Raw genomic sequence first — 26079 nt, 5'->3', positions numbered from 1 at the left:
TCTGACAGGTGTCACGTCACAGGTTTGCTTGCAGGGGCATAAGAAGTTCCCCACTCCAGCCCAGGAGCTGCTTTGCCAAAGGTGTTGCACTGTGGTGGGGTGGCAGAGGGAGGTGTGCCATGGTGCCAGCTTGGCTGCCCCCCAGCAGCCCCTCGCCTCTGCACCGACCTACACCCTTGGCTGCCAAGCTTCTCATGCCAGGCTGCGGCCCGGAGAAGCAGCCAAGCAGGCGAGCATTCCCTTACACTCAGCAAATGGCTGTGGATGGTAAAACCCAGAGCTGCCTGACGGGGTGTGCCAGGGGATGTCTGCCAGAGACCAATGGCTGGAGTAGATGTGATCGGTGGTGCATCCCTGCTGTGGAAAAGCACTGGATCTTCCAGTCTATAGCCTTTCAGTTTTGCAAGCACATTCATCCATGTTTGGTAAAGGTGCCTGCTGTTACCTGCACTGAAGTGTCAGCAGCAAAGTATTGAGGCTTATGCCTGGTGATTTCTACCTTCCTTCTCAATGAACAGTGTATTTTCTGAAAGGTGTGGCAAATTCAACAGATTAATTTCCCCTTAAAATTTTCAGGGATGGCAAGGATGCTGAAAATGCCCAGGGATACTGTCAGGATTTCCAAAAGTAAATTCTTCATTTTGATTTGAAACGAACCTCAGTTTTGAAAGGTCAAAAGAATTTCAGGTGGGCTTCAATAACTCTGAGATGAAATAAAACTTGAAGTCGTGGATTAAAATAGGCATTGCAGTTGGATCAGGATTACTTTATTTTTACTTTTATTCCTCTGAAATTTTTTTTTTAATTTCTTAGCCATCATCTGATTCTGTCTCCCCCTTTGGTTCATCTGACATTACTGGTCCCAGTCATGGGGGCCAGGATTTTTGAGAGTGCTTCAAAGTTGAGGCCACTACCACAGTGAATTTGATACAGAAAAACCCAATTGTGAGGGTGCCTTAACTCTTGCGCTCCACCCGTAAGTCACGTGCGGTCGAACGCTGACATAACCAATAACGTGGCCATCGATCCGCTGGCTGTTTACACCATCTTTACGCTTGGCAATCAATTCTGAGCCACTTGCCCCACCGTCAGTGCTGACGCACTTCATGGGGCGATGGACGCTGTTTGCAACTATTGCTCCCCATCCTCAAGACAAGCCTAGCGTGAATGACCTGTCTTTCCTTCCTGTCTCACCTTCTGTGGTCACACCTGCTGCCCAGGAGCATCGTGATACTCTGCGAGCACTGAGGGATATTTATCTCTCCCTCCCTTTCAAGTGGGGAGGGAGGAGGCCCTTTGAAGTGCTGCGCCTGGATATGTTTGTTACGCCAGAGAGAGGAAAATGGGAAGTCATTTGGTTTCCTCCTTCGATTTGTAAATACTCTCACACAGGCAGTCAGGGCTTCTAGTGTAAATTTGTTGTCTCGCTGAAAACCGTGACTTCAAGGGGGAAGGCTGAGGGGCACCTGTGCATTTTTGTTCCAAAAACACAAAATTGGAAGTTGACCGAGCACTGCCAATGTGGCATCGTTTGTAGAAGTACTGCTAAAGGGAATTAAGCGTCTGCTTGAAGCTCTCAGCCTGACCCCTCAAGACGCTGTTGTGGAGGATGCACTGGAAAGATATTAGGATGCCCCTTAGCCCAGCCTTGGTGTGGCTTTGCAGGTGGCAACTTTTTCAGTGGGGCTTTTTGCTATTAAAAAAAAAATCAGGTACATCAGCCTCTCAGAGGAAGGAGCTGTGTGTCCTGGTTCTCCGTTCTGCTGGCACACATCCGTGCCCAGGGGCGTCTGTCATGGTGGCGGCGCGGTGGCCTCCCACTCCTGCGATGTGATGTGATGTGATGCGATGTGGGAGATGCCAGACTGTCACATGGACTTCAGGTCACTCTTCTGCCCAAATCTGTACACGCTACCTGAAGTGGCAGAATGTAAAACTGGGGCCAGGAGGGTATCTGCTTAATTTAAAAAGTGGTTTTAGAGTGAAAACCAAGACCTCTCTTCATCAGTCTTTTCCCTCAGTGACTTGTACATTAGTTGCTTGTTTAAAAGCCCAGATAATATAAATACCTGCATCTGATGCTTCTCGCCCAAGTTGAATTTTAAAGAGTGATTACTCATTTTAGGAGCTCCACGGCTTTATGAGCAGAGAGGGAAAATGCATCTGTAAGCTGCTGGTGAGAGAACATTTAAACACTGTTAAATTGAAGAGGGGAAAATGCAGTAAAATACTGGCATGGCACTGGTTTACGAAAGTACTCTGCTGTTTACCATCTCTTCTGACTTTTTCCTGCCTCCTGCATGTTCCCACCCTATGTAAAAGGATCACGGTTTCAAAACAATTCCTGACGGTGTGCGGTCTTCCTTTGTGCATATTCAGGGACAAACCGTGGTACCTAGCACCACTGATTTTCCACATGCGACTGACCTGTTTGAGTTTTCCCAAACCAAATACGCTCAAGCTAGGAAAAACAGGATCTGCCAGGCTCCACCATCCCAAGTAAAAATAACTAAGTAAATAACCAGGAAGTCGTTTAACTCTTAATGGAATAACAGCTTTGGTGACTGATTTTGGTTATCAGATTACACTCTGAAAATAACTTCTGCGCTATACTTGCAATTGGCTGTAAAAGAAAAAGAATACAGTGTGTGCTAATTTTAGCAAATAAGATTAGAGTTAATATTTAATCCCAGAGACCTTCTTCAGGCTGTGGAAAAAAATAGCAGCAGTTAACTGTCACTAATCTTATCTCCCATTTCTAGCATGTGTTTGATTATATAAGTTGTAGTGTTAGGAACACGCTGGCCGAGTGGGAAGTTACTAGTTTGTTTGCTACATCCTTGGGCTTATTAGGCAAACTTCAGGGCTGAGATGGATTTAGTTGTTCTCCACACATGCCTTTAGACTGCAATAGCAACACTGGCGGGTTAAAAAACCATAGACCTGCTACAAAACACTACGCAGATAACGGATTGATTTTGAGTTCTGCAAGAAACGGTCGCATTTTTTCTATATTTCTATCCAATTGTTTTAAATTAATAATTAGTTTGGGATTTGATATTCAGCATGTGAGGTTTGATTCAATTTTCCTTTTTTCCTTCCCCACAAAATGGCTTAATAATTAAATCGATGTTTCTATATTGGAGATGAGGAGTTTCTAACTGGTTTTAGATGCTTGGTGATGAATTTAACCTGAAAATCAAAATACTAAAAATATAATCCATAATCCTACAAGCAGTTTGCATGTTTCACAGAAAACCCATCAGTACTGCCATTGATTTCAACAAGACTACTCAAATGCATAAAGATAATAATCTGTGCCTGTGCTGCTCAGTCAAGACTTTTGCGTTCTCAGTGGGTCTGAAGGTCTGACCACCTAATCTACTCCCAGTTCCGTAGGTTTTAGCAGCTAATGTTCTGCAGACCTCATTGTATCCCCTGAGGGGAGGAGGGGGCTCTGCCCTCCCATGCCACCACCCGTGGGTTTTTATTTTGAATATGCCCCAGATATTATTTATTTGAAAAGGAACAATTGCATGTACATTTGCTGTTGAACTTTGATGCTCTTTTCTAGAAGACCATTGAGACTGTGCCCTCATTAACACAGAAAATAGGCCTGGAAAAGCCTACCAAATTAAAGCCCACCTTGCTGCAACAAGGTTGTGCTTTGTTAGTTTTGCTTGGCAGTACTCAGACATAAAGTATCCATCATCTTCCCTGGAAAGCCTTCCAAGATATCTCTGAATTTGCTGTTAGATTAAGAGTCTGGAAAAAATCCCTACATGTTCATTTCTTCAGTTTCTTCTCACTGCAGTCGGCAATAGCACCCCATAGCAAACTAGACAATTCTTCTCTGTTCTTGATGTTAGTATGCATCAGATTACTGTAAACATTCTCTTGCTCCATTTTAGATATTGTCTTGCCAAGTTTTACATTCCTACATGTTTACAGTGATCTTTCCTTGCCCTTAATCACTTTTCCCCTCTTTAAATTGAACTCAGACTTGCTGGCATTTCACAGGGGTTGACCTTCCCCACTCCAGATGCAGCTTTTCATATAGATGCCATTCGGAGCAGGGTTACCAGACATCCATGTTTCCCTTGGAAATAACCTTTCTTTCCCCCCGTAAGAAATACTGTCTGTGCAGAATTGGAGGGTTTTGTCTATTTGTCTGGGATTTTGAGACATCTGGAAGTCTGGGCAGCCAGCTAATGAGCATGCACTGATGAACTCTGCAGCGCACAGCGAGTCCAGCCCATCCGCAGAAATGTCAGACCTCTGCATGTGCTCTGAGGCCACGTCCTGTGTGTTCAAAACAACGTGGAGGCCTCCACAGCATGCTTGAATGGCTGTCATGGAGGAGACACAATACAACAGGGAACCAGAGAGAGTTCACCCACGGTGCTGTGTCTCCTGTGGTGCCTGTGGGTGTGTGTACAACTACATTTAAAATAGAACTTCTGCCCTAGAAGTCGCTTACGAAAATAAGATGTTCCTAATGTGGAAGTGAGCTAACCATCCTCCTAATTTTAGAATAGTGCGTGCCCAGTACTAGAAGAATGCTGCACTGAAAACACTCCACATTTGCATCTGTAATGCTGCCTTCTTTACTAGCGCTTCTCATTGCTGACTCTCATCTCAGCTTCTTGTTCTCCCACCTGACAGTGATCAATATGGTTTTCCTTGAGTTAGCCAGTTTTTCATTAATGATATAATACCCACCAAAGAAGAAGGGAAGGCAGAGAGTATAACAACAATGCAACTATTTCTCCAACAGGAAGAAGCATTACCCGGAATACATTGAGGAAATATAATGAGAGATGATGGAGGAAAATAAGGGAAGGAAGATTTCCTCACAAGGAGGTTTTAAGTAGAGTCTGGCAATGATTTCCCAAAGGAAGCAGTGGAAGTCTGGTCACTTAAATCAATTAAAACTAACCAGAGCATCGCACTCCACAGGACTCTGTAAGGAGAAAAGCAGTGTTGGACTGAACTAAAATAAATTTTGCGTGCTTATTTTCTGCAGGGCTGCTGGCCATATTTTGCCAGTAAATTCAATATGGCTAATGCTGATTAACAACTCTCTTGGTGGTGATTATATCATTGCATTATTTCCAGCCCATTCCTCAGTATCATAAACTCATGAGGACATGGACATACGGAACACATCCCCTGGCTCGGCGAGCTCAGTCTGAAAGACAAGTGGCAGATAAAGGGCTGGAGAACTTTCTTTCACGTTAGCAGTGGTCAGGCTTCTTACCATCACAACGCTGAATTGGCGTAGACCTCCACACCACACGCTGTGTACCTGTGGCAGCATGGCAGAGGCAGGAGCTGCACGTGGACCCCCAGTGCTTGATCTCTTGGATTGCTATAGAGCAAGGAGATGTGCCAGATGGCTTAGGTAGGGCTGCAGTACCCGTGTCCTCTGTGCACTAGGTGTGCAGAAGGGTTTTAATACATACAACACCAGCTGGGGACAGGAGCAAGACAAAATAAAGTGATTCATCCTTAGACTTGGCAGGGTGTTTGGCATGTTTCAAGTACACAAGAGAAGTCCTCCCCTGGCCTGCTGTGAAAGATAAGGGAAAGCAAGCCTCTGAGAAGCTGAGATCTTTGCTTTGCTTTTCTTGTCTGTGTGGGCATTGTTGTTTTGTATGTATGTTTTACCTTTTCTTTGCCTGGTTTTCTTGTAGCCAGTCAATTCCTTTTAAACAATAGAAATGGGTAGAAGTTGGAATAGCAAGTGATTGGAGGGCAGGGAAGCAGTGATTTGGTATATGAGCTTGGACAACATGCCCAGTGGAGGTTCCCACAAATTGACCTGCCTACTTAAACATTAATTTACATGGAAAATAAGGTTTAAAAGCAAACAAATCTTGGATATATGGCATCTTATTTACAGTAGGGGGGGGGAAATAAACGGAGGTTGTTGCTGGCATGTGTTTTACCCATCCAGCAATGGTCTCTGTCACATGTAAATGGAGGCTGTTGTATCAGAGAAATGATCTGTTTCCTTCTGCAAATACAGATCAACTTGGTTTCACTGTTTTCACTGGGATGCATCAGTCAGGTCAAATAATTTTAAAAGGCTCTTCTTACCTCTTCCTACAGAAATGCATGTGTGACGGTAATACATGCAGCTTCGAAGCCTTTCCTTCCCCAATACGTGGTGCTCATAGCCATGCTCCAGCACCTTGATTCCAGCCTTCCTGCCAGAATGTATCGGAGGCAGGCAGTCCCACAGCTGGTGGGGCTGAGGCAGGGGACCCACCACAGGAGCCCAATCAATATTTAGACAGCTTCAGGCGACAGAGATTGCATTGGCTTTCACACTTGGCAGCAAGCTCTGCATCCGTTCGTTACCAGAGTTATTGTTTGTGCAGTCTCAAGCATTGGCACTTGAGAGATTCCTCCCTGAGGGCAATGACAAGTGCCGGGTGCTTGAAAAGAAACTTTCCCCCTTTCGATCTGAAGACTGCAAGAATGAGGAAAGTTGTAAACCGGGTAAGGTCTTGTAAGGAAGTCAAGGCACATGTTTGGCCAGCGTTTTCATCATCCTTCACTTGAGGTATCTGCCGGGCATCGTGGGGAGCCCACAGCGCAGTCTCAGGCTCTGCTTCTGGTACATCCTGCGCAGAACATCTGTAACAGCTGTCATGCTGCTGTTTGTTATCACGGCGGTTTATTGGGAGTGAAAACCTGAGTCAGCGTGGGAGACAGCCTTGCTGTGGGGTGGTATGAGTCAGCCGGAGGCTCTGCAGTGTGCCTGCACTGAAGCGGCAGGCAGACAGGTGAAACCCTGGCCCAGCACAGAAAATTATTTTAATTTGCTTTCCAGTCATTCCACCTAGTGGCCAAGCGACACAACTGCCAGGAGAGATGGGTTTGTGCTCCAGAGTCCCTCCTCATCAAAAGGGACACAAAAACCCCAGACAGTATTTATGGCTGCTGCTATGGACCTATGCTGCAGCAGAGCTTACAAGATTTGTAGGAATACATAAGCCCCCACACTGAAGATCCTATCAAAGAGAAACATTGGCTTGCAAGTAGCTCATTAAGTTCCTGAGCAATTTTGTTAATCATGCTGCATAGATAAAATGCAGATAGGCCTTTAGTGAGCTGATAATCTAACAAATAGGCAGAAAGTGTTACACTGATAAAGCAGAGATTGGTTTAATAGCCAGCTGTAAATCTAGGCAATTCTGTACCAAAGGCGTATTGTAAAACAGAAATGTGCAAGTGTGTAAGTGTGTGCATGAAAATGTGCTGTTTCTTAAAATAGCAGATGCAGCAGTAATATTATGTATGGGAAAGCTTTTGGGAGCAGTTTCAGAGGTGTTTTAAAATATTTTTCTCTCCATCAAAGTCTGCACCGCTTGTGCTATCTTCATGATCCAGCATCACAAGTGCAGATCTATGAATAACAAAGGCTTGTATCTGGAAGTCAGGATTTTCTATAAAAATCTGTGAGCTCTACCACTTGTCCTGAGGCAGTGTAAGGAATCTGTAGGCTTTTCATTGGGATGAACCAAATTATTCACTCAGATTTGTGCTAATCACGAATAAGACCATCAAAAAATTGATGGTCTGACATCTCACCAACCTCTTGAGGAGCTTCTTGCTCAGGGGTGTTGACTCAATTGGAAGGACAGGGAAAAGCAGCTCACCTTCAGAGGGCATCCTGCACCTACTGCGTAGGATATCCTTCTGAGGAGCTGGGAAATGTGAGTTTGAATCCCCACAGCCTAAGGAAGGGACCTGATCTCCTACTTTCTAGGTCCCTCTTCTGATCTGTAGGCTATTTTACGGAAAGGGGGCAGCAATGCTTCCTCTTCTTGTTTGTTTTAAAAGAAGAAACTGAGCTGGGGACACCTACCAGAGACACCTACAGCCAGAGGGAGGATGGAGGCTGTGCATCCCAACCTCACATAGGTGTGCAGGTGCACATGTAGGTGGCATATGTGGTTGCTGTTGCCTGGTTTAACTGTCCGGCTGTCCTGATTCACATCTGGATGCCTTTCCTTGGTATGCAAAGTACAAGGAACTCAGATTTGCAAACACGACTAGCAAGCAAGGCAAGGTGTCTTGTCTTGGTGAACTGAGACTGAAATGACTTGCCAGGGTCATATAGCAGGTGGTTGGTGCAATGGGAAATTGAGTTGTGTTCTCCCGAATCTCAACGTAGAGACGAAACCACTGAATCTCCGTCTTGTGGAGAAACCTTTCTCCTTGATGGTGAGCCCTGGTTTTGAAGAAGCCTCTTGCTGTTTCATGAAGAACAGTTTTTCCAGTACCTTTGTTTCCTGCCCATTGGGAGGAAAAATGCAACAGAAGTTAGTGCCAGTGCATTTTTTTCATCAAAAAATAGACAATGTCTATAGTTTACCATGTGTCTTAGCAAGTTATTTGGTAGTTATATGTGAAAATACCACTGTAAAAAATCTGGGGGGAGAAAGCATTTATGTTCTAATATATGATATGTGAATGCAAAATATAGTGTAGATGGTATGATGAGAAAAAAGGACGAGTAGTGGTGCATAACCCAGACCTGGAAGAGTTGGTTGGAGATCACTCTCCTGGAAACAGCTGTTACTCTTTCTACAAAGAAATGGTGGAAAATTAGGTATTGAGGTGGGACTCAGAGTAACTGGTATCACTTGAACTATGAATATGATTTTCTTTCCTGTTAGCTGTACCTTAGACTCACTAAAATCAGGAACAGTATGAGGACAATAATCTCCATGGAACGGGGAAAAGAGCTGTGCAGTCAGTACTTACCTATTATTTATTCAGCAATAGCTTGGAAAAAAATTGAGAAGAAAGAAAGGAACCAGTTAGCTCTTGAAAGAGGCAAGAAGATATTTTCTGTTGAATTTTTCTATAGTAAATGTTTCCATCCCAAAACACTTATGGTGTTTAAGGGGTGTCTTAACCTTGAAACCACAGTTCACCAGAGCTTCCATCGGGGCAGAAGAATGAAATTTGAATTGGTATTTTCAGGGTGGTTAAAATAAGTTAAAGGGTATTTAAAATAAGATCCATCCAAGAATTAGCAGCGTCCACACCAGCCTGTTTTTTCAATCTTTTGTTACATCAGAGGCTTAGTTCATAGGTCTTCAAGATATTTGGGAAAAAATGATGCGCAGCTCAACCTGTACAATAACGTACAGCAGCAAGATAAAGGGAGCAGTGCTAGTTACTGGGTGTAGCATCGCTAGTTACTGGGTGTAGCATCGCTGCTGACCTGATCACAAAAAACTGGTACTGAGCAGTATTTATTTTTGGACACTAGGTCTGTTAGGTTATCTAAGTAAGGACTTGGGATGATAGCAGGAGCTGATGGTAACGCTGGCAATTTCCCTCTCTTTTTTTGCAGGTCACTGTCAGGGGATTTGGTCCATTGTTACAGTTCGCCTACACTGCTAAGCTGTTACTCAGCAGAGAAAACATCCAGGAGGTCATCCACTGCGCTGAATTCTTGCGCATGCACAACCTGGAGGACTCCTGCTTCAGCTTCCTTCAGACACAACTGCTGAACAATGAAGATGGCCTGTTCCTGTGCAAAAAAGATACCAGCTGTCAGCGCATGCACGATGAGGAGAACTCAGATGGAGACGAGGAGGAGACAATGGAATCGGAGACATCAAAAATATCTTGCCCAAGAGAGAGGATGCACCAAGAACCCTTCAATTTTGAAACCACTGTTGCTGGAGCAGACAAAGGCGAAGGGATGCTGCCTGACTCTGACATGCTGAGAGATAGCAAGGACAATTTGGACAAAGATGCAGTAACACGATACCCCAGATACAAGAAATACCAGCTTGCTTGTACCAAGAATGTCTACAACACATCACACATCAGTACCTCAGGTTTTGCAAGCACATTCAGCGAAGAGAGCTCTGGAAATGGCCTCAAATCAGGACTTGCTATGGGGCAGATAAAAAGCGAGCCTCAGAATGAAGAGAACGATGAAGAAAGCATCACACTTTGCCTGTCTGGAGATGAACCTGACATCAGGGATAAAGAAGGGGATGTTGAAATGGACAGGAAACAGCCAAGCCCCACTTGCGTCGACAGGCCAAAAAGTGGGTCCTCTCCTTCTTGCTTGCGGTCTTTCTTCAACAGAACAAAAAGCATAGATTTGGTTGGCTTCCCCAGCACTTCCCAACAGCACTTTGGCAGGAGTCCAGCATGCCCTTTTGAAAAAGGGACAACTCAGGGTGACCACAAAACTGATTACGTCCCTTTCACAGGGAACTATGGACAGTCCCATGCCATGCAGAAGGATGCTTCCAACTTCACAGTGGGATCGCCACTCAGGGGGCCCGGCTTTGAAACTCTCTGTAAGCAAGAAGGGGAACTGGACAGGAGGAGTGTTATATTCTCTTCAAATGCTTGTGACCAAGTAAACACTTCGGTGCATTCATATTCTGGTGTGAGCAGCTTGGACAAAGACCTCACTGAGACTGTGCCAAAGGGTCTGTGGGCTGGCAGTAGCCAGTCTCTCCCCAGCTCTCAGACCTATTCGCACAGCGGACTGACAGCTGATCACTTGCCGGGAAGGATGCGGCCGAACACCAGCTGTCCGGTGCCAATTAAAGTTTGCCCTCGCTCTCCTCCTTTGGAAACCAGAACCAGGACCTCCAGCTCGTGCTCTTCCTACTCATACGCAGAAGACGGCAGCGGCGGCTCTCCCTGCAGTCTGCGTCTTTGCGAGCTCTCCTCTTCCCCTTGCTCCCAAGGCCCCCGGTTCCTGGCGCCCGAGCACCAGGAGCCCGGTGTGGTGGGGGATGGATTGTACAACCCAGTCCGAGCCCAGATTAAATGTGAGCCATCCTATGGAACAAACTCCAGCGATGAGTCTGGGTCATTCTCAGAAGCAGACAGTGAATCATGTCCTGTGCAAGACAGAGGGCATGAGGTAGGGATTTAAAATAAGTACATATACCACAGTTGTTGTGACCCAATTAATCGCTTCTTTATTCTCTCGAATGACTTGGCATTTCCCCAGCACTTTCTTTGTTTACAGAGGCAAGGAGTAACTTCTCGTCAGCTGAGTGCGCGTGGTTGACTTCATGTAAATAGGTCTGCTTGACCTCTGAGGTGTTCGGCGCTTACCAGAATTTGAGTATGGGACAGTAGCAAACTGCTGAATGATGAGAGCTCATTATTGTGCTGAGGAGTCTCCTAGCAGTGTCCTGTCTTCCTCCCTCCCTCGCCCATTCCTCATCGTTAGTTTGCCAGGGTGGTTCCAGCTCTGCTTGTTATTGCTGCTGGTGTGTTGAGCAACCTCAAGCTATGCCTTTGCTGGCATCAAGGGTTGGGCAGCCTGCACCAGGAGCCCCTGCTGCATATTGCTAACAGCCCAAGTAGAGAAGGCAGACAGAGTGGGAGTAGAAAGAGGTGTGAAATTACTTGAACAGTTGCATAGCTGGCCACTCTCGGCTGCAGGAATGGTGTTCAAGTCATCTTCCACACGCGCGTGTGTGTGTGTCTCTCTCTCTCTTTCTCACATGTGCAGGTAATGGCTTTTGCCTCCATTAAGTGACTATCTAACCGCGATCAAATAAACTGTGAAATTACTAGTTTGAGGGAAGACTTAAATCACAGAGAAGTATTGTGGAGCCCAGAAACTGAAAGAAGACTGGATGTTTTCATCGAGCTTGATTAGGAAACTGCATGACCTGGAAAGTGTCTGGGCGAAACCACATATCTGGCTCCTCTAGTGCTCCGCTGAGAGCTTGTGCTTCAGCATGGGGAGCAGCGAATGCAAGTTTGCGGGGTTTATGTGCTGTGAGCAGCCAGGACAGAACCAGCTGGGCTTAGTTGTAGGCTAGGGATGAAAAGAGTGACCTTTATTTTATCCCTCAATCCTTATTGCAGCTACATCCCAGGCTCTGGAAGATACCTTCCATACAAACTTAGACGATTCCTTTTGCTATGTGATTTTCTGCTTAGATCTAAGAAAGATCTGAAGAGCCTCGGGAACCTCTCGTGTCCTAAGCCCTGTCAGGCTCTACGTGTGGTTTTGAGAGGATGGTTCTTGTTTGTCCCCATGTCCTGAGCTGGGGACAATGCAGAAGGGAGAGGAGTCTCCTTGGAAGGCTGCCTGGGATATTGTGCATAGGACCTCCTTCAGGAAGCCCTACAGCAGAACTACTCTGCTTGGCAGTACCAAGGTTATTCGGTGAAGTCCTGCCTTTATGGGGGGCAGAGGGAGCAGGGAGCAGAACCGAGGGGAGCATTGGATATCCACTCACATGTGCTGCTTGCTCAGCAAGGGCTAATACACAGCACGAGGCAGTGAAGAGGGCAGGAGGTTAGCCTTTTGGGGTTTGATGACTAATTAGCTGTCATAATTGGCTAATTGTGTGGAGACACTGCAGCAGAAATGAGCCTGGAAGAGTCAAATAAGAAGGGTAGAGGGGATTGTTGGTGGTTTCCTGAAATAAAGCGTGCCAATGTGTGCCTGAAAACATGGATGAGAGGAGGGATGTTCACAAGAGGAGCAAGCCGGTGGGGTACGGGAGGCTGTCTCAGTGTGCTGCTGGCAGGCTCTGGGGCAGAGTGAGGAAGGGTTTGTTCCCCTCCTGGTTTTGCTGCTGGTTTCCTCCTGGGAAGATTTTCTGCACCGTGCTGAGTAAGTTTTCTCCCTGGAGCTGCTGATAAGGTGGTTTTTTGGCCTTTTTTTTCCCCCATCTTTTTTTTTCTTTTTTTCAGGGCATTTTGATTAGGACTGCTAGGCATTAAAAATATGGTGACGGACTTAATGCTCTGTGATGTTGCACTGCACTATCCTGAGCAAGCAAAGGGTAAACAAATCACACCAGTGCACCGGTACAGATTTTGTCTGAAAAATTAATTTGTAAAGGTTGTTAGCAATACAAGAAAGGACATTGCAACCTCATTAAGCAATGTTGTATTTATACAGCAACTTGGGGTGTGTATCCTGCAAGATCTGCCACTGTGGAAGCCTCAGTGAAGGATATGCTAAACCAGGCAGTAGAAAATATCTAATGGCAGCAGGAAGTTCTTGTGTAAGTCTCTCTACCTACTTTTACCAGTTTGGCTGTCATTAAAACAGCAGGAGAGACTCACAGCAGTCTGAAATGGACTGCTTTCTGTCCTTTGCCTCCCCTTAAACTGCACGGAAATCTTTCTCCGTTCCCGAAATTATCAGTTTGCCCTTGCTCTCCTGACGGCTTCCCAGACGGGTCCCTTGCCCCCGGTCATATCAGATCAGTCAGTGTTTGCTGGGCTTCTCTTCAAAATGCACCTGATAAGATAGCTGGGGGTGACACATAGGCGCTCGGCCCTCTGGAGAGTGGCCACTTGGGCTCTTCTGCTGTGGTGGGCTTTCGTTTGGGTGGGACGGCCTAATGGAAATAAGCCTGATGGACTCTGACCCTCAGTTATCTCATGGGGCTGCTCAGTTCCCCTGGAATTTGGACCTTGTTGGTCTTGATTTGGGTCGCTGAATGCTGCAGGTGCCAGAATTAATGTCACAAAACATCATTTGCTGGTGTATTGATTGTGTGAGAAGTAGGTGAAAGGTTTCTTCTCTTTGCTTTTTTCAGGCACTCTGCTTTCCATCAGACAGGTGCCATTCAGGAGCACATGCCCGAGTTGTTTGGTGCTAGGGCTTGGTGTGAGTGCCATGTGGGTGAAGGTGACCCTGCTCTGTGGCCAGCCTCGCTGTCCCATACAGGGGTGCGAGTGTCAGAGGAGGTGGCAGTCCCTCTAACACCACTGGTAAATCCTTTCCGGAATGGCTTTGCCTTTTGTTTTCCTTCCTGTTAAGGGAGCCACCCAAAATCTTCTGAGATTTCCCTATCTTAAGTTTGTGCTAGAAGCAGCAAGTGCAATGTGGGGTATCCCTGTGTTAGGGAGTTTCAGGAACAGGGCCATTACTTGATCTGCTGGGACTTCACAGAAGCATTTAACAGTTTGTGTTGCTCTTTTCACCCAGCTCCCTCAGGCCTCCACAGGTTGTTAAAAATCAATTATTGGGATATAATACTAGAGAGAAGACTTACGCTCGGTGCTTGCAGGCAGGTTCTGACAATCCTGCTTAAAATAGCAACAACAAAACAATAAGCCCTGAAATAATGAATTGTTGAGAAGGAAGTAGTCTGTCAATCTGTTAACCTACTTGGGAACAGAAGCTTCAGCACTACCTACTTTTCTTGATATTCATTTTCTTCAGCAAGTATCTATGGGGTTCTTTCTGCTAGAAAACTTGTAAAAAGTATTGTACTGTTAAACCAGTTAGAAAGAAATCTCAGCTCAGTCTAATTTAATGAGTGAGTTTTCTTCGGAAAAGAATAAACAAGGGTAGGAGGAGGTAAAAGGTGGAGTTTTCCAAGAACTATTGCTGTCTAGAGTATTGCATTCAATCTGTCTTTCATTTATATTTCAAAAGAATTTCCCGCCTGGATTAGAGACTCACTTTTTTGAGGAAATTTTCATAAAGGCAGAGCTAATGCAATTGGACCATTGAGGATATTGTAGGCAAATAGCCTTCACCGAGAATCCAAAACCGTCCATGTTAAGTGACAGGCAGCCACCCTTTCTCTGTTCGTCTGCTGATGCTTAGCAAAGTCAGAGCCCCAGTAAAAGCGGGTAAACCGAAGTTGCCCTACCAGAAATCTACTGGAGATGTGCTGAGTTACCCAAGCTGAGTCTTCTTCACTGCTTAATGTTTCTACTCAGTGAAGAGTGTTATGTAGAAAGAAGGGCAAACAAGGAAAATGCATGATGAAGTGTTAACTTGCTTTTGTATGTAGTTCCTCCCCAGAATTTGGTGATCGGTCACCCCAGCTTTCCTGATCTTACTAGGTTTATAAATTTGAAAATGAGAAAGTTACTCCTCATGTTCTCTGGTGGATATTCTTCTGACGAGGATCCTTAGTGGCATCAGCAGAGCGCTGGGAATTGTTTTTGGCAACATCAGGTTAAAGGGAGTCTTATCAAACATTGGTCTTGCAAGATAAACTTCATGGCAGTTTTGTTTTCCAAACCTCAGTAGGAATGGTATCCATGCTGGTAGCAGAGAATTACTGGATTACAACAACAGTGAGAGTTTTCTGTTACAAGCTTGACATTTTAGGAAGGTCCTTTTAAACACTGTATTATTTCATTGCCGCCTACAATCAGTCCTGTTGTGCGCTGAGCTGAAGCCCTTGCTGGGACTTCTGAAGGACTCCTTCCAGTTCTTGTATTTTTTCTGCAAAAGCAGATATTTGAGAGCTATACTGCATTTTATCCCGCCTTATTTCACTGCCTGATCTGCCTTTCTCAAATACACCTACAGCTTCTGTTGGGGTTTCTGTGCTATCCCTGTTCACAGAAAAGCCTGTTAATGGGCAGGAGTATTGTATTGTCATGCCCTTTGTAAGGCTAGAAGCTGAGGACACTGCGAGTGGTGAGAAGGAGGAGGTCAGCCCAGCATTTTAAGCACCAGTGGTATGTGATCGGAATACAAATCCAAGTCATGGGCTAAAGGATGAGAACTCCATCCACATCTCCTGGTTGTTGGTTTAAAGCCCTCAGCCATGGGACTAGCCCCTGCCCCCAGTTCTCTGAGGCAGGTGGCAAATCAAAAGGTTACCCAGGCTGCTTCCTGGGTGCACAGCAGTGCCCTCTCAGGCAGCATTTGCTGACCCAAACACCTCTTGTGGCCCTCATGAGGTGAGGCTGGAGTTGACCCCAGGCAACTACATCGCCATCAATTGTATTGTGGCAGATAGGACAGGCTGTTTGCAATGGGACCTGCTGATCAAGCCCATTTCAGACCTGTTTTTGTTGACACAGAGGTAGAGCTTCACTGCCTGGGCTCACCATTCTCCTCTTGCCAGTCCTCTGCTATCTTGGTGTGGCTGACACCTCAAAAGAAGAGGTGCTTTGAAGGCTTTACCTCTGCTGGTAGACAGTGGGGTGAGGAAAGGAGTGAGAGCACATCCTGCCTGTCCTCTCTCTTGCACAAAGCGTGGCCCATTGGCTTTGTGCTTCTTAGATAACCTCTGTTCAAGTGAGATCAGGTAGGTCCCTATTCTGTGGGACCACAAGCGTTACCTGAAATAGTTTGTAGGCAATCAAGTCCCCAACACAGGTGGACACACCTCAATTCCTGTCCTGGGATGAATTTCTTCCAGAGTGTTTGTGGAAGACAGGCTTGCATGCTAAGGAAGATAATAAGAAAAACAGCATTAATGTGTTAGGCTCTTCTATGTGAAGCGAATTACCCCTTTCTACATCAAAAAACCATTGATATGATTCAGCCCCTGTGCTAGATTGCTTGGGTGGGTCCTGAGAGCTTTCCAAGGGCTAGACAATTTTAAGTGTCAGAGGCTTTCAATAACTCTGGCTTTCAATTTAAGGGTATTAAGGCAACAGGTTTATTTCTGACAACTCTGGAGCAACAGACCAAGATTTTGAACCATTTATAAAGGTCAAGCTGGTACCTTAAGTTCCACCTTCCCATGCCCAGTACGTAGTGATTGCTTTTTCTTATGGATAGGTATAAGTCCTTTTAGTTACTGTGATGTTAGGCCAGGCTTGGGAAGTTCATTGACTTTATTAGCACTTGGCAGCTGAAGGAGGATGATGTTGAAAAGAAAGAGTGAAAAAGTTGTGTTACTCATGAGATAAGGAAATTCTCAACACTTGACATTTATATTTTAATGTTAGTGAATACGGGGCCTTGGTGCTTTCCTTTATTCCAAAGAAAAAGAGAGCAGGGAGAGCAGCGGCAGCAGTAACTAGTACAGAATGTGAGCTGCGCAGCAGTAACTGGCATGTGATCCAAGCTGGCACTAACTAATGAAGCATGAAGGAATTAATTGGTTATACATGGGCCTTTCATGTGCTGAGTCAATGGCTGTCCCTGTCTGTCTAGATCACTGCTGTTACTTAGCCACTCGGAGCAATGACATTTACACTGACATCCTAATGCTAATACAGAGGGATAAAATGCCGCAAAATCATCGAGTTTTCTTTTTCACCGGGGTGGGTTGGCTCTCCTCTCAGGGGTGCATCAGCCAGAGTCACGGGCAATAGGGACTGTAGCTGTGGCGGAAAGTGCCAGTTAATTTGTTCTGTGGTGGAAACATAGCCTCTGCTGTTGATGTAAAAATGCAGGGAAAGAGTTAGGGAAGGTTTTAGAGCTCTCTGAGGTTAGCTCTGGCTGGAGTAACTTCTGGAAGGAGTAGGGATCCCGCTTACATTTCTAATTTTAAATAGTCCAAACCAAAGCGTACACAGGCATTTCCTGTATAAAATTCATAGTTATTAAAAAGAAAAGTTTACAAGAAAACATACTTGCTAGGTTTTTCTTACACATCTTAGAAAAGATTGACTGCTCTTTTTCAGACACGTCAGGTAAGGTTTCTCTCACCTACCTTAGATACTGTAAGATGCAGTGTCTTTTCTAAGTCTCATCTCCGCTCCTTCTGCAGCCAGGAGGAGGGAGAAGCCATGCGGGATGCATTGCCATCTGAAGGCCTCTCTGTCCTGGAAGCCAACAGCAGGGACCTGGACAGTAGCTAGTCCCAAACCATCACTTCAGATGGCTCTAAGTGGGTCAGATGAATCCCACCCATGGTATAGTCATCAGCTCTTGCAAATTGACTTACTGCTCTGTTGTGATAAATACCAGCTGAGAGTCGTGCCCTGTGCCGTTGTAAAACACCATTAGCCTCTCACAGCAGCAATACCCCGGCGCAGTTATTCACTGTGTCCGTGCCAAAGGCTTGGTGGTTTTTTTTTCCAGTTGACAGCTAATTGCGGAGAGGGAGACAGGCAATAAAAATGCTGTGAATGGTGAAGGAAATGAGTCTGACTCACTTCCACTCTCCCTTTCATGCTTTTAATCCTCTGCAGTGCTGCCTATGACAGGAGTGGGATTATGCTGGGTTTACTGATAGCAGTCTCTGGCCTGCAGTGTAGATGGTTTTATTTGCGATCAGTTATTTTTTTTATGAATCTGTTTCTATTTATTTTCCCATTTCCCTTCAGCGACTTCTACCTGACAGATTTAAGTTGCTTCCCTTTCATTCCCATTCCAGCTGCAAGCCCATCTCCTTCTTGCAAGTAAATATGTTTTGAAAGGGAGAGGGAGGGAGAAATAAAGTTAACATTGCTTTCCGCTTTGGACTTAAGAAAATAAGGAAAAACGGGGGATGTGAAAGGACTATTTTTGCAGTGAAACTGTGGTGTCTTTCAGAGGAAAGCACAGGCTGTTTTCATTTTCAGACCCTGGTTGAAGCTTGAGAGAAGAGCAGGTGACACCGGGTTTATGTTGACCATCCAAAGGGCTAGGGAGGGGAAATCAAACAGTTTTCATGTCATTAGTTAGCAGTCTGTAAATAAGGTAGTCCACATCACCATGTCTAAGGTCGGCCTTTGTGTGTCCAATCAGGAATCTGGGGGGATTGGGGCAGTATTTGGTGTTTCTTGCTGGTTTAAGTTGATCTGTCAAGTACTGTGTTCTGAAGTGGTGCCTGGACGCATGGGGCAGGAGGGCAATGTTAGAGCATGAAACCATTTGAAAGGATGTGAATTTCACATAGCCCAGGCTTGGAAAGGCACAGAGCAATGATAGAAGAGCGTAAGAAAATGCAAGCTCATAAACCAGGTGAGGCGCTGGTTATCAGCAGGTCCGGGTGCCTGGCGAGGGTCCGTGACTGTCAGTGCCAGAGGCCACCACTGTGTGCTTGTGTACATGTGTCCTCAGCAAACTGTTCTGCATAAACAAACTCAGCTCTCAGATGAAAATGTCTTTTTTCTAGTTCATGCTGTTATTTTCTTTCTTTCCAAATAATTAAAGAGCACCGTCTGAAGATGACAACCATGTTTTAAATATCAAAGTAACCTTTTCAACCCATATCCTTTGCTTGGCTGGAGCAACTTAAGTTGTATCTTCTTTAGAAACCTGCATGCAGAATAGTCTCCTTGTCTGAGAGGTTGAATTGTACCAAACGGGGGCAGAAATGTAAATATTTACTGCCATCTTTTGGGCAGTGTGGGTATGGTTCAAAAAAAGTCAAGTTGTCATCTCCTTCAGCTTTGCCAACTGATTCTTATTTGACCACCAAACACAGCAGTCCACTGAGGAACATTATTTTTTTGGTAGTCATGTTATCAGTCTCAAGCTACAAGTGAAGCAAGTTTTGTAGGGAGAGGTGCTCATTTTTATTTTAGCAAGCTGATAAGTTTGAGGGAAAACTGCTAAAAGAAATCTTTGAGCACATCCACCATTCTCCAGGTTTTGAGACAGTATGTGTTCGTTGCTCCAAGCTGTCAGGAGCTTTGTGTTTTGCTCTGCTTTAATGCATAATCAGTAGGAGCTGGGGAGACGGTTGGAATTCCTGAAGTCAGAACCTGGAACTACTGTCGCATGGTCTACATTCAAAAAGGGATGGCAGTTTGTGGCCCAAAGGAAAATGTTTTATTGCAAGTAACTGAGGGTTTAGACTGTTTGGGGTTTTTTTTAAGAAATGCAACTTGGGTGCTCTTCAATTTACGAAAATATTAGAAAGTCAGCAAATATTGTTTTCTTTCAAAATATGTGTATTTTAGCAGGGTAGGATATGTTGCATCATACTTCTCTGACCCTTTCTTCTTTTATGGTGTACTGCTCAGTTGAAATGCTGATTAGGCAACCTTTCCTAATTGCAATATGGTATTTTTCATCCACTTGAGCTGTCAGGTTGCATTTTTAACCTCACACCTAATCAAACTTCAGTCCTGCAGGCCGTGCAGAGACAGGCTTCCTGCTGCGGTAATGGCCCATTCCTTGAAACTAGTTTGAAATTAATAGCAGCGAGGTACTTCACTGTTTCCAAAAGGCCATGTCTCTTAGTGGATGAAGCCTTGTTTTAATGCAAAGAGTTCTGGTTTTAGAGCTTTTTAGAAAGACAAAATTTTTACCTGGGATTCTTCTATAATGCTGGTTTCAGTTCAATTATAATCTGATCCTTACCAGCTGGACCTCCAGAATGTACCACAAGGGAGCGTTAAAAACTTGCTCAATGTAAAACTTGCTGTGTTGTTTATTCAGGGGGCGGCAGCACAGGTAATCATCCTTCCACTCTCTGTTGTTCAGCTTGTATTCAGCAGGAAAAATATGACTCTTTGCTCTTGTCTTGTATTTGTTTGTTTTAGGTGAAACTTCCTTTTCCTGTTGATCAAATCACAGATCTTCCAAGGAATGATTTCCAGATGATGATAAAGATGCACAAGCTAACCTCAGAGCAGCTCGAGTTCATCCACGACGTCCGCCGGCGCAGCAAGAACCGAATTGCAGCACAGCGCTGCCGCAAGAGGAAACTGGACTGTATTCAGAACCTAGAATGTGAAATCCGCAAGTTGGTGAGTTGTGTGCCCTCGCCATGGCCCTGCTCACCCTCACGTTGCAGCTTGCAGGGCACTGACAGCAATTCCTGTCCGGAGTTTAGTGGGTTCAGTCAGTTTGTATGTAAATAAGAGGAGCCACTAGTATGAAAATTTAAAACACAAAAATATATTAGTATGTATGTGTGTATAATACATACAGAAAACACAAAATTCCCGTGGAATAAGGCATAGATATCTCTTTATTTTGATATCTCAAGAGCAGATTGTTGAGTGAGTCGGAAGAGTGGGGAAGCCTGTATCACAGCTTCCTTCTTGCAGTTTAACTTAACCCTAGTACTTAGAGTGCATCCACAAAGACATTTCCTCATCCAAGCCCCATTTTCATGCCTAACTACTGTAACAACCTGTTGGCCAGGGATTCGTGGAGTGCTCAAAAGAGATAGATATGAAGAAGACCTTCAGAGGTTGTCCACTCCAAGCAGCGGTGTGGAAGGGCCAGCTTCATCTCTATGCAGAGGCTTTTTTTCTTTTTCGTGTGCTAGAAGGCAGCTCAGCGTTTTCAGGACATTTCAGCTCGCTATGCCTTTTCTTCAGCTCTTTCATTCACTGAGCAAATGGCAGAAATAGCAAGGGAAGTGAAAAGCCAGAAAAGTGAATATCCAGACAAGTGGGCATCCCTTGGTGTAGGTCAGTGAGATAGCAACTGTATGTTCCTCCTTGCTCCCGCTGTCCTCTTCTCTCTGACCCCTCCATGATTCAAGGACCATCTAACACAAAAGGCCTATTCCCACTCCACAGTGCACTGGCTTTCAGACCCCGTGCACCAGTTTCAGGTGGCAACTGTTGGTTTGCCCCAGCCGTCCCTGACGTGTCTCTGGCAGTAGTCTGCTGTGGAGAGGAGAGCAAAGCATACACTGCTCACTGGCCAGAGCCCATCTGGGGACAGGTCTCCTGTGTGCCAAGGTGTCAGTGGACAGTGCCACCACATTTTAATCCAAGGGAGTGAGATGACTAAGTGGCTGGTCAGGAAATTCCTGCCTTACAGTCATGGCACGGACACCTCAAGTGTGGTTTGGGTGGCTAACACAGATGTCTACCATATAAACACCTGTGCTGGAGCTAGTTGTCCAGGTTTCCTTTACAGTCAGTGAAGAGAAATAGATACCTGTCGAGTTTTACTTGTCTCATCCGGCAGCAGAGGAGGTAACATACAGCCCAGAAGGGCCAGTTCCTCCCCATTGCTGAACAAGATCACCTGGAGAGCAATGTCAGATGTAGAAAGATACAGGCACCTTACCTGAAAAAACTCCCCTCCTTCGTGATGGTGTCCCTATAGTCTGAGGGCCCTGCTCCTTTTCCCCTGCCATCCCTTGCCTGTTGAAAAAGCAAGCTGATAGACAATGAAAAAAAAGGCTTGAGACAAGGCTTATGGAAGAAGACATGTCTACAGGATGTCACTCAGCAGAAGTGCAACACTGGAACTTGAAAATGGGTCAGCAACTCCTCATCTGTTTAAAAGTCCTGAAAGCTTTCTGAGACATGAAAAGCAATGTAATAGTCCCAGTTCAGCTATTATGAGAAGTGTCAGTGTGCAGCATGCAGGACTGGACAGTTTAATTACATTGCGCATAATAGATTTAGGAGTCCAGCATTAAACCCAGCCTTTGAATATCCAAGGGTTTGAATGATAAATTAATTCATTCGCATAGATAAAACAAAAGGAGCTGAAGTTGATTTCCTTATTGAGACCTCTCTATACGCAGCTTCCACTAAAATTAAAGGTTATTTGGAGTCTTTGATTTAAACGTCTGTGTGCACATTTAAAACATGCTCGGTTGTAGGTTGAACTTGGTGGATCTGAGGAGCGGGGCACTTCTTGTTCTTGTCATGACAGGCTGCATGTGGAAAGTGGCCTTTAGTGTAGGCTTCGCTGTGCCTCATTCTCTGTGCAAGCTGTAGCAGACAGAGTGTGAAAGAGGCAGGGATCTGTTGGAAGAAGCTGAGTTACCATCACCTGACAAATGGCAGAAAGCCGCATGACTTTGGGTTACTCACTTACTGCCTGTGCCTGTCTGCTTCCCGTCTGTAACAGGGAGGTGACACTGACCCCACAAGCTGGTTGGGAGGCTTAAATCATCAAGGCTTGCAAAGCTTTCAGATGCTGTTCTGCTGAAGCCCTGGGGGAAAAAAAAGAAACGAAAATCAAAACATTGTTCAGAGGAGTGTTCCACCAATGCAAAACAAACAAAACATCAAAGATAAACAAAATAGTGAGCAACTGCTTCCTGCACTGAGTGTAATCCACAGTGCGTGCAGAGCGAGTCAGAGGTTCTGCAGGGTGAAAGAGTGGTTCCTCATGCAGGTTGTCAGGAGAAGCAGGCCTGGCCTCAGCTGCACATGCCCGTCCCTCTACACTAAGCCGATGATGGGAAGGAAAATGTCTCTCTTTCTCCAGAGCAGAGCACCAGGGTCAGCACTGTAAGGGCTGGAGTAGCAGCAAGGAGGGGGGGGTCAGCTTCATACCTGTAGCCCTCCCTTGAAAATTGAGTTCATTGGCTTTACGCAATCCTGTGACATTGCCATTATTGTCTAATGTAATCAACTGTGTATAGGCAAAATTAAATTTTTAAGTCCCCTTCTTTCCCCAGCAGATGCACACATCTTAGGTAAATGAATAAAAGGCATATGAGTGACCTTGTGGGCACAATCCCTGCTGAATTTCAGGAATCAAAAACCCTTTGAGGTGCAAGATTCTTCAAGAGAAATGTTGAAGTTTCTGTTTAGTGAGCTGGACTTAGGTATGTAGCGATATGTAGCAATATGGACCTGTTGTCTGCAAACAGGGAAGGGCTTGTGGGTGATGTGATGGATGGAGGCCGTCATGGGCAGAGCAATCACAAAGTTATAGTTTTTGATTCTTGGAGAATTAAGGAGGGGGGACAGCAGCACTGCTACCTTGGACTTCTGGAGGGCAGATTTTGTCCTGTTTAGGTTGGCAGAGTCCCTTGGGAGGCAGCCCTGAAGAGGGAAGGAGTCCAGGAAGGCTGGGCATTCTTCAAGAAGCAAATCTTAAAGGCGCAGGAGCAGGCTGTCCCCAGGTGCTGAAAGACGAGCCAGTGGGGAAGATCGGCCTGACTGAACAGAGAGCTTTGACTGGAACTCAGGGCAAAAAGGAGAATTAATGACCTTTGCAGGAAGGGGCAGGCAAGTCAGGAGGACTACAAAGTGCAGTGAGGTTATGCAGGGAGAAAAGTAGAAAGGCCAAAGCCCAACTAGAACTTAATCTGGTCACTGCCATAAAAGACAATTTAAAAATGTTTCTATAAATACATTAGCAAAAAAAGGAGGGCTAAGGAGAATCTCCGTCCTTTATTGGATGCAGGGGGAGACATAGTGACAAAGGATGAGGAAAAGGTTGAGGTACTTAATGCCTTCTTTGCCTCAGTCTTTAATAGTAAGACCAGTTGGTCTCAGGGTACCCAGCCCCCTGAGCCAGAAGACAGGGACAGGGAGCAGAATGAAGCCCCCATAATCCAAGGGCAAATGGTTAGTGACCTGCTACACCACCTAGTCACACACAAGCCTATGGGGCTGGATGGGATCCACCCGAGGGTACTGAAGGAGCTGGCAGAAGTGCTCACCAAGCCACTTTCCAGTCCCAGTTCACTGGAGATTAGCAGATGTGATGCCCATCTACAAGAAGGGCCAGAAGGAGGATCCAGGGAGCTACAGGCCTGTCAGTCTGACCTCGGTGCTGGGAAAGATTGTGGAGCAGATCATCTTGAGTGCCATCACACAGCACATACAGGACAACCAGGTGATCAGGCCCAGTCAGCATGGGTTTAGGAAAGGCAGGTCCTGCTTAATTAACCTGATCTCCTTCTATGACAAGGTGACCCACCTATTGGAAGAGAGAAAGGCTGTGGATGTTGTCTACCTAGATTTCAGTAAAGCCTTTGACATTGTTTTCCACAGCATTCTCCTGGAGAAACTGCCTGCTTATAGCTTGGACAGGCGTACTCTTCGCTGGGTAAAAAAACATGTGTATGCCCAGGCCCAAAGAGTTGTGGTGAACAGAGTTAAATGCAGTTGGTGGCCGGTCACAAGCAGTGTTCCCCAGGGCTCAGTATTTGGGCCAGTTCTGTTTAATATCTTTATCCATGATCTGGATGAGAGGATTGAGTGCACCCTCAGTAAGTTTGCAGAAAGCACCAAGCTGGGCAGGAGTGTTGATCTGCTTGAGGGTAGGAAGGCTCTACAGAGGGATCTGGACAGGCTGGAGCAGTGGGCCAAGGCTAGTTGAATGAGGTTTAACAAGGCTCAGTGTTGGGTCCTGCACTTTGGTCACAACGACCCCATGCAATGCTACAGGCTTGGGGAGGAGTGGCTGGAGAGCTGCCTGGCAGAGAAGGACCTGGGGCTGTTGGTTGACAGTTGGCTGAACATGATCCGGCAGTGTGCTCAGGCGGCCAAGAAGGCCAACAGCATCTTGGCTTGTATCAGGAATAGTGTGGCCAGCAGGAGTAGGGCAGTGATTGTGCCCCCGTACTTGGCACTGGTGAGGCCGCACCTCAAAGGCTGTGTTCCATTTTGGGCCCCTCACTACAAGAAAGACATTGAGGTGCTGCAGTGTGCCCAAAGAAGAGCAACAAAGTTGGTGAAGGGTCTAAACCACAAGTCTTATGCTGAGCGGCTGCGGGAACTGGGGTTGTTTAGCCTGGAGAAGAGGAGGCTGAGGGGAGACCTTATTGCTCTCTCAACTACCTGAAAGGAGCTTGTAGCGAGGTGGGGGTTGCTCCCTTCTCCCTAGTACTAAGCGATAGAACGAGAGGAAATGGCCTCAAGTTGCGCCAGGGGAGGTTTAGACTGGATATTAGGAAAAGTTTCTTCCCCAAAAGGCTTGTCAAGCATTGGAATAGGCTGCTCAGGGAAGCAGTGGAGTCACCATCCCTGGTGGTATTTAAAAGGCAGGTAGATGTGGCACGCAGAGACATGGTTTAGTGATGGAGTTGGCAGTGCTAGGTTAATGGCTGGACTCAATGATCTTAAGGGTCTTTTCCAACCTAAACGATTCTATGATTCTGTGGGATCTGGTGCATCGTTCTGAAAAAGGGTTTTCATAAAAAAGGCAGTCACAAGTTTTGCAAGAGTATAAAGCTGCAAAATTAAACTCATGCAACTTTAACTTTGCGTCTCATGCACTCCTGCCCTGCCCCCATACGCATGTTGTCCAAGCAGGTAGTCTGCTTCAGGATCTTACTTTTACTCTTGGGAGAACCATTAGTGAAACTCCAGTTGACTTCACACAATACATGATCACTGGAAATTCGTTTGTCATATTCTGTTCACTTTGTGACCAGTAATTTCAAGTCTCCTGAATTATGTAATGGTACTATGGTTTTTAAGGGTTTTCCACTTGGCTGGGTCTTTTTTACGAAAGACCCCTTCCCCCCCTGCACTTACTTCTTGTAAGTCACCCATCTTCTTGACACAGATGGTTTCACAGCAGACAGTGAGTGAAATGGTCATATCCTCTGAGTTTGATAGGTAATTTTTTTTTGCCTGCTTTCCCTCACTCATCCATCTACCCACTCACATTCCCTTTTTTCCCTGCAAATGCGCAGCATATTCTCTTCCATAATTCATTATCTCAAGATGTACATAGACATCTGTTTATTTTTTTATTATTTTTATGCTTTCTTGATAGATTTATCAATATTT

At 45.5% G+C, this 26079-nt stretch overlaps 1 protein-coding gene across 4 annotated transcripts in view; it reads left to right on the top strand.

The window, feature by feature from the left end:
• Nucleotides 1-26079, top strand: part of BACH2 (BACH transcriptional regulator 2) — a 196171-nt gene that overhangs the window by 161662 nt on the left and 8430 nt on the right. For all 4 annotated transcript variants that reach the window (XM_075087291.1, XM_075087290.1, XM_075087288.1 and 1 more), the window contains 2 exons: nucleotides 9380-10924; nucleotides 20167-20373. In XM_075087291.1, coding sequence (XP_074943392.1) covers nucleotides 9380-10924; nucleotides 20167-20373 — 1752 coding nt within the window. The remainder of the gene's footprint in view (nucleotides 1-9379; nucleotides 10925-20166; nucleotides 20374-26079) is intronic.

Source organism: Phalacrocorax aristotelis, chromosome 3 (genome assembly GCF_949628215.1).
Source record: "Phalacrocorax aristotelis chromosome 3, bGulAri2.1, whole genome shotgun sequence".
NCBI lineage: Eukaryota > Metazoa > Chordata > Aves > Suliformes > Phalacrocoracidae > Phalacrocorax > Phalacrocorax aristotelis.
Note: the sequence above shows the minus strand (reverse complement) of the source record. Positions and strands in the feature narration are given on the sequence as shown.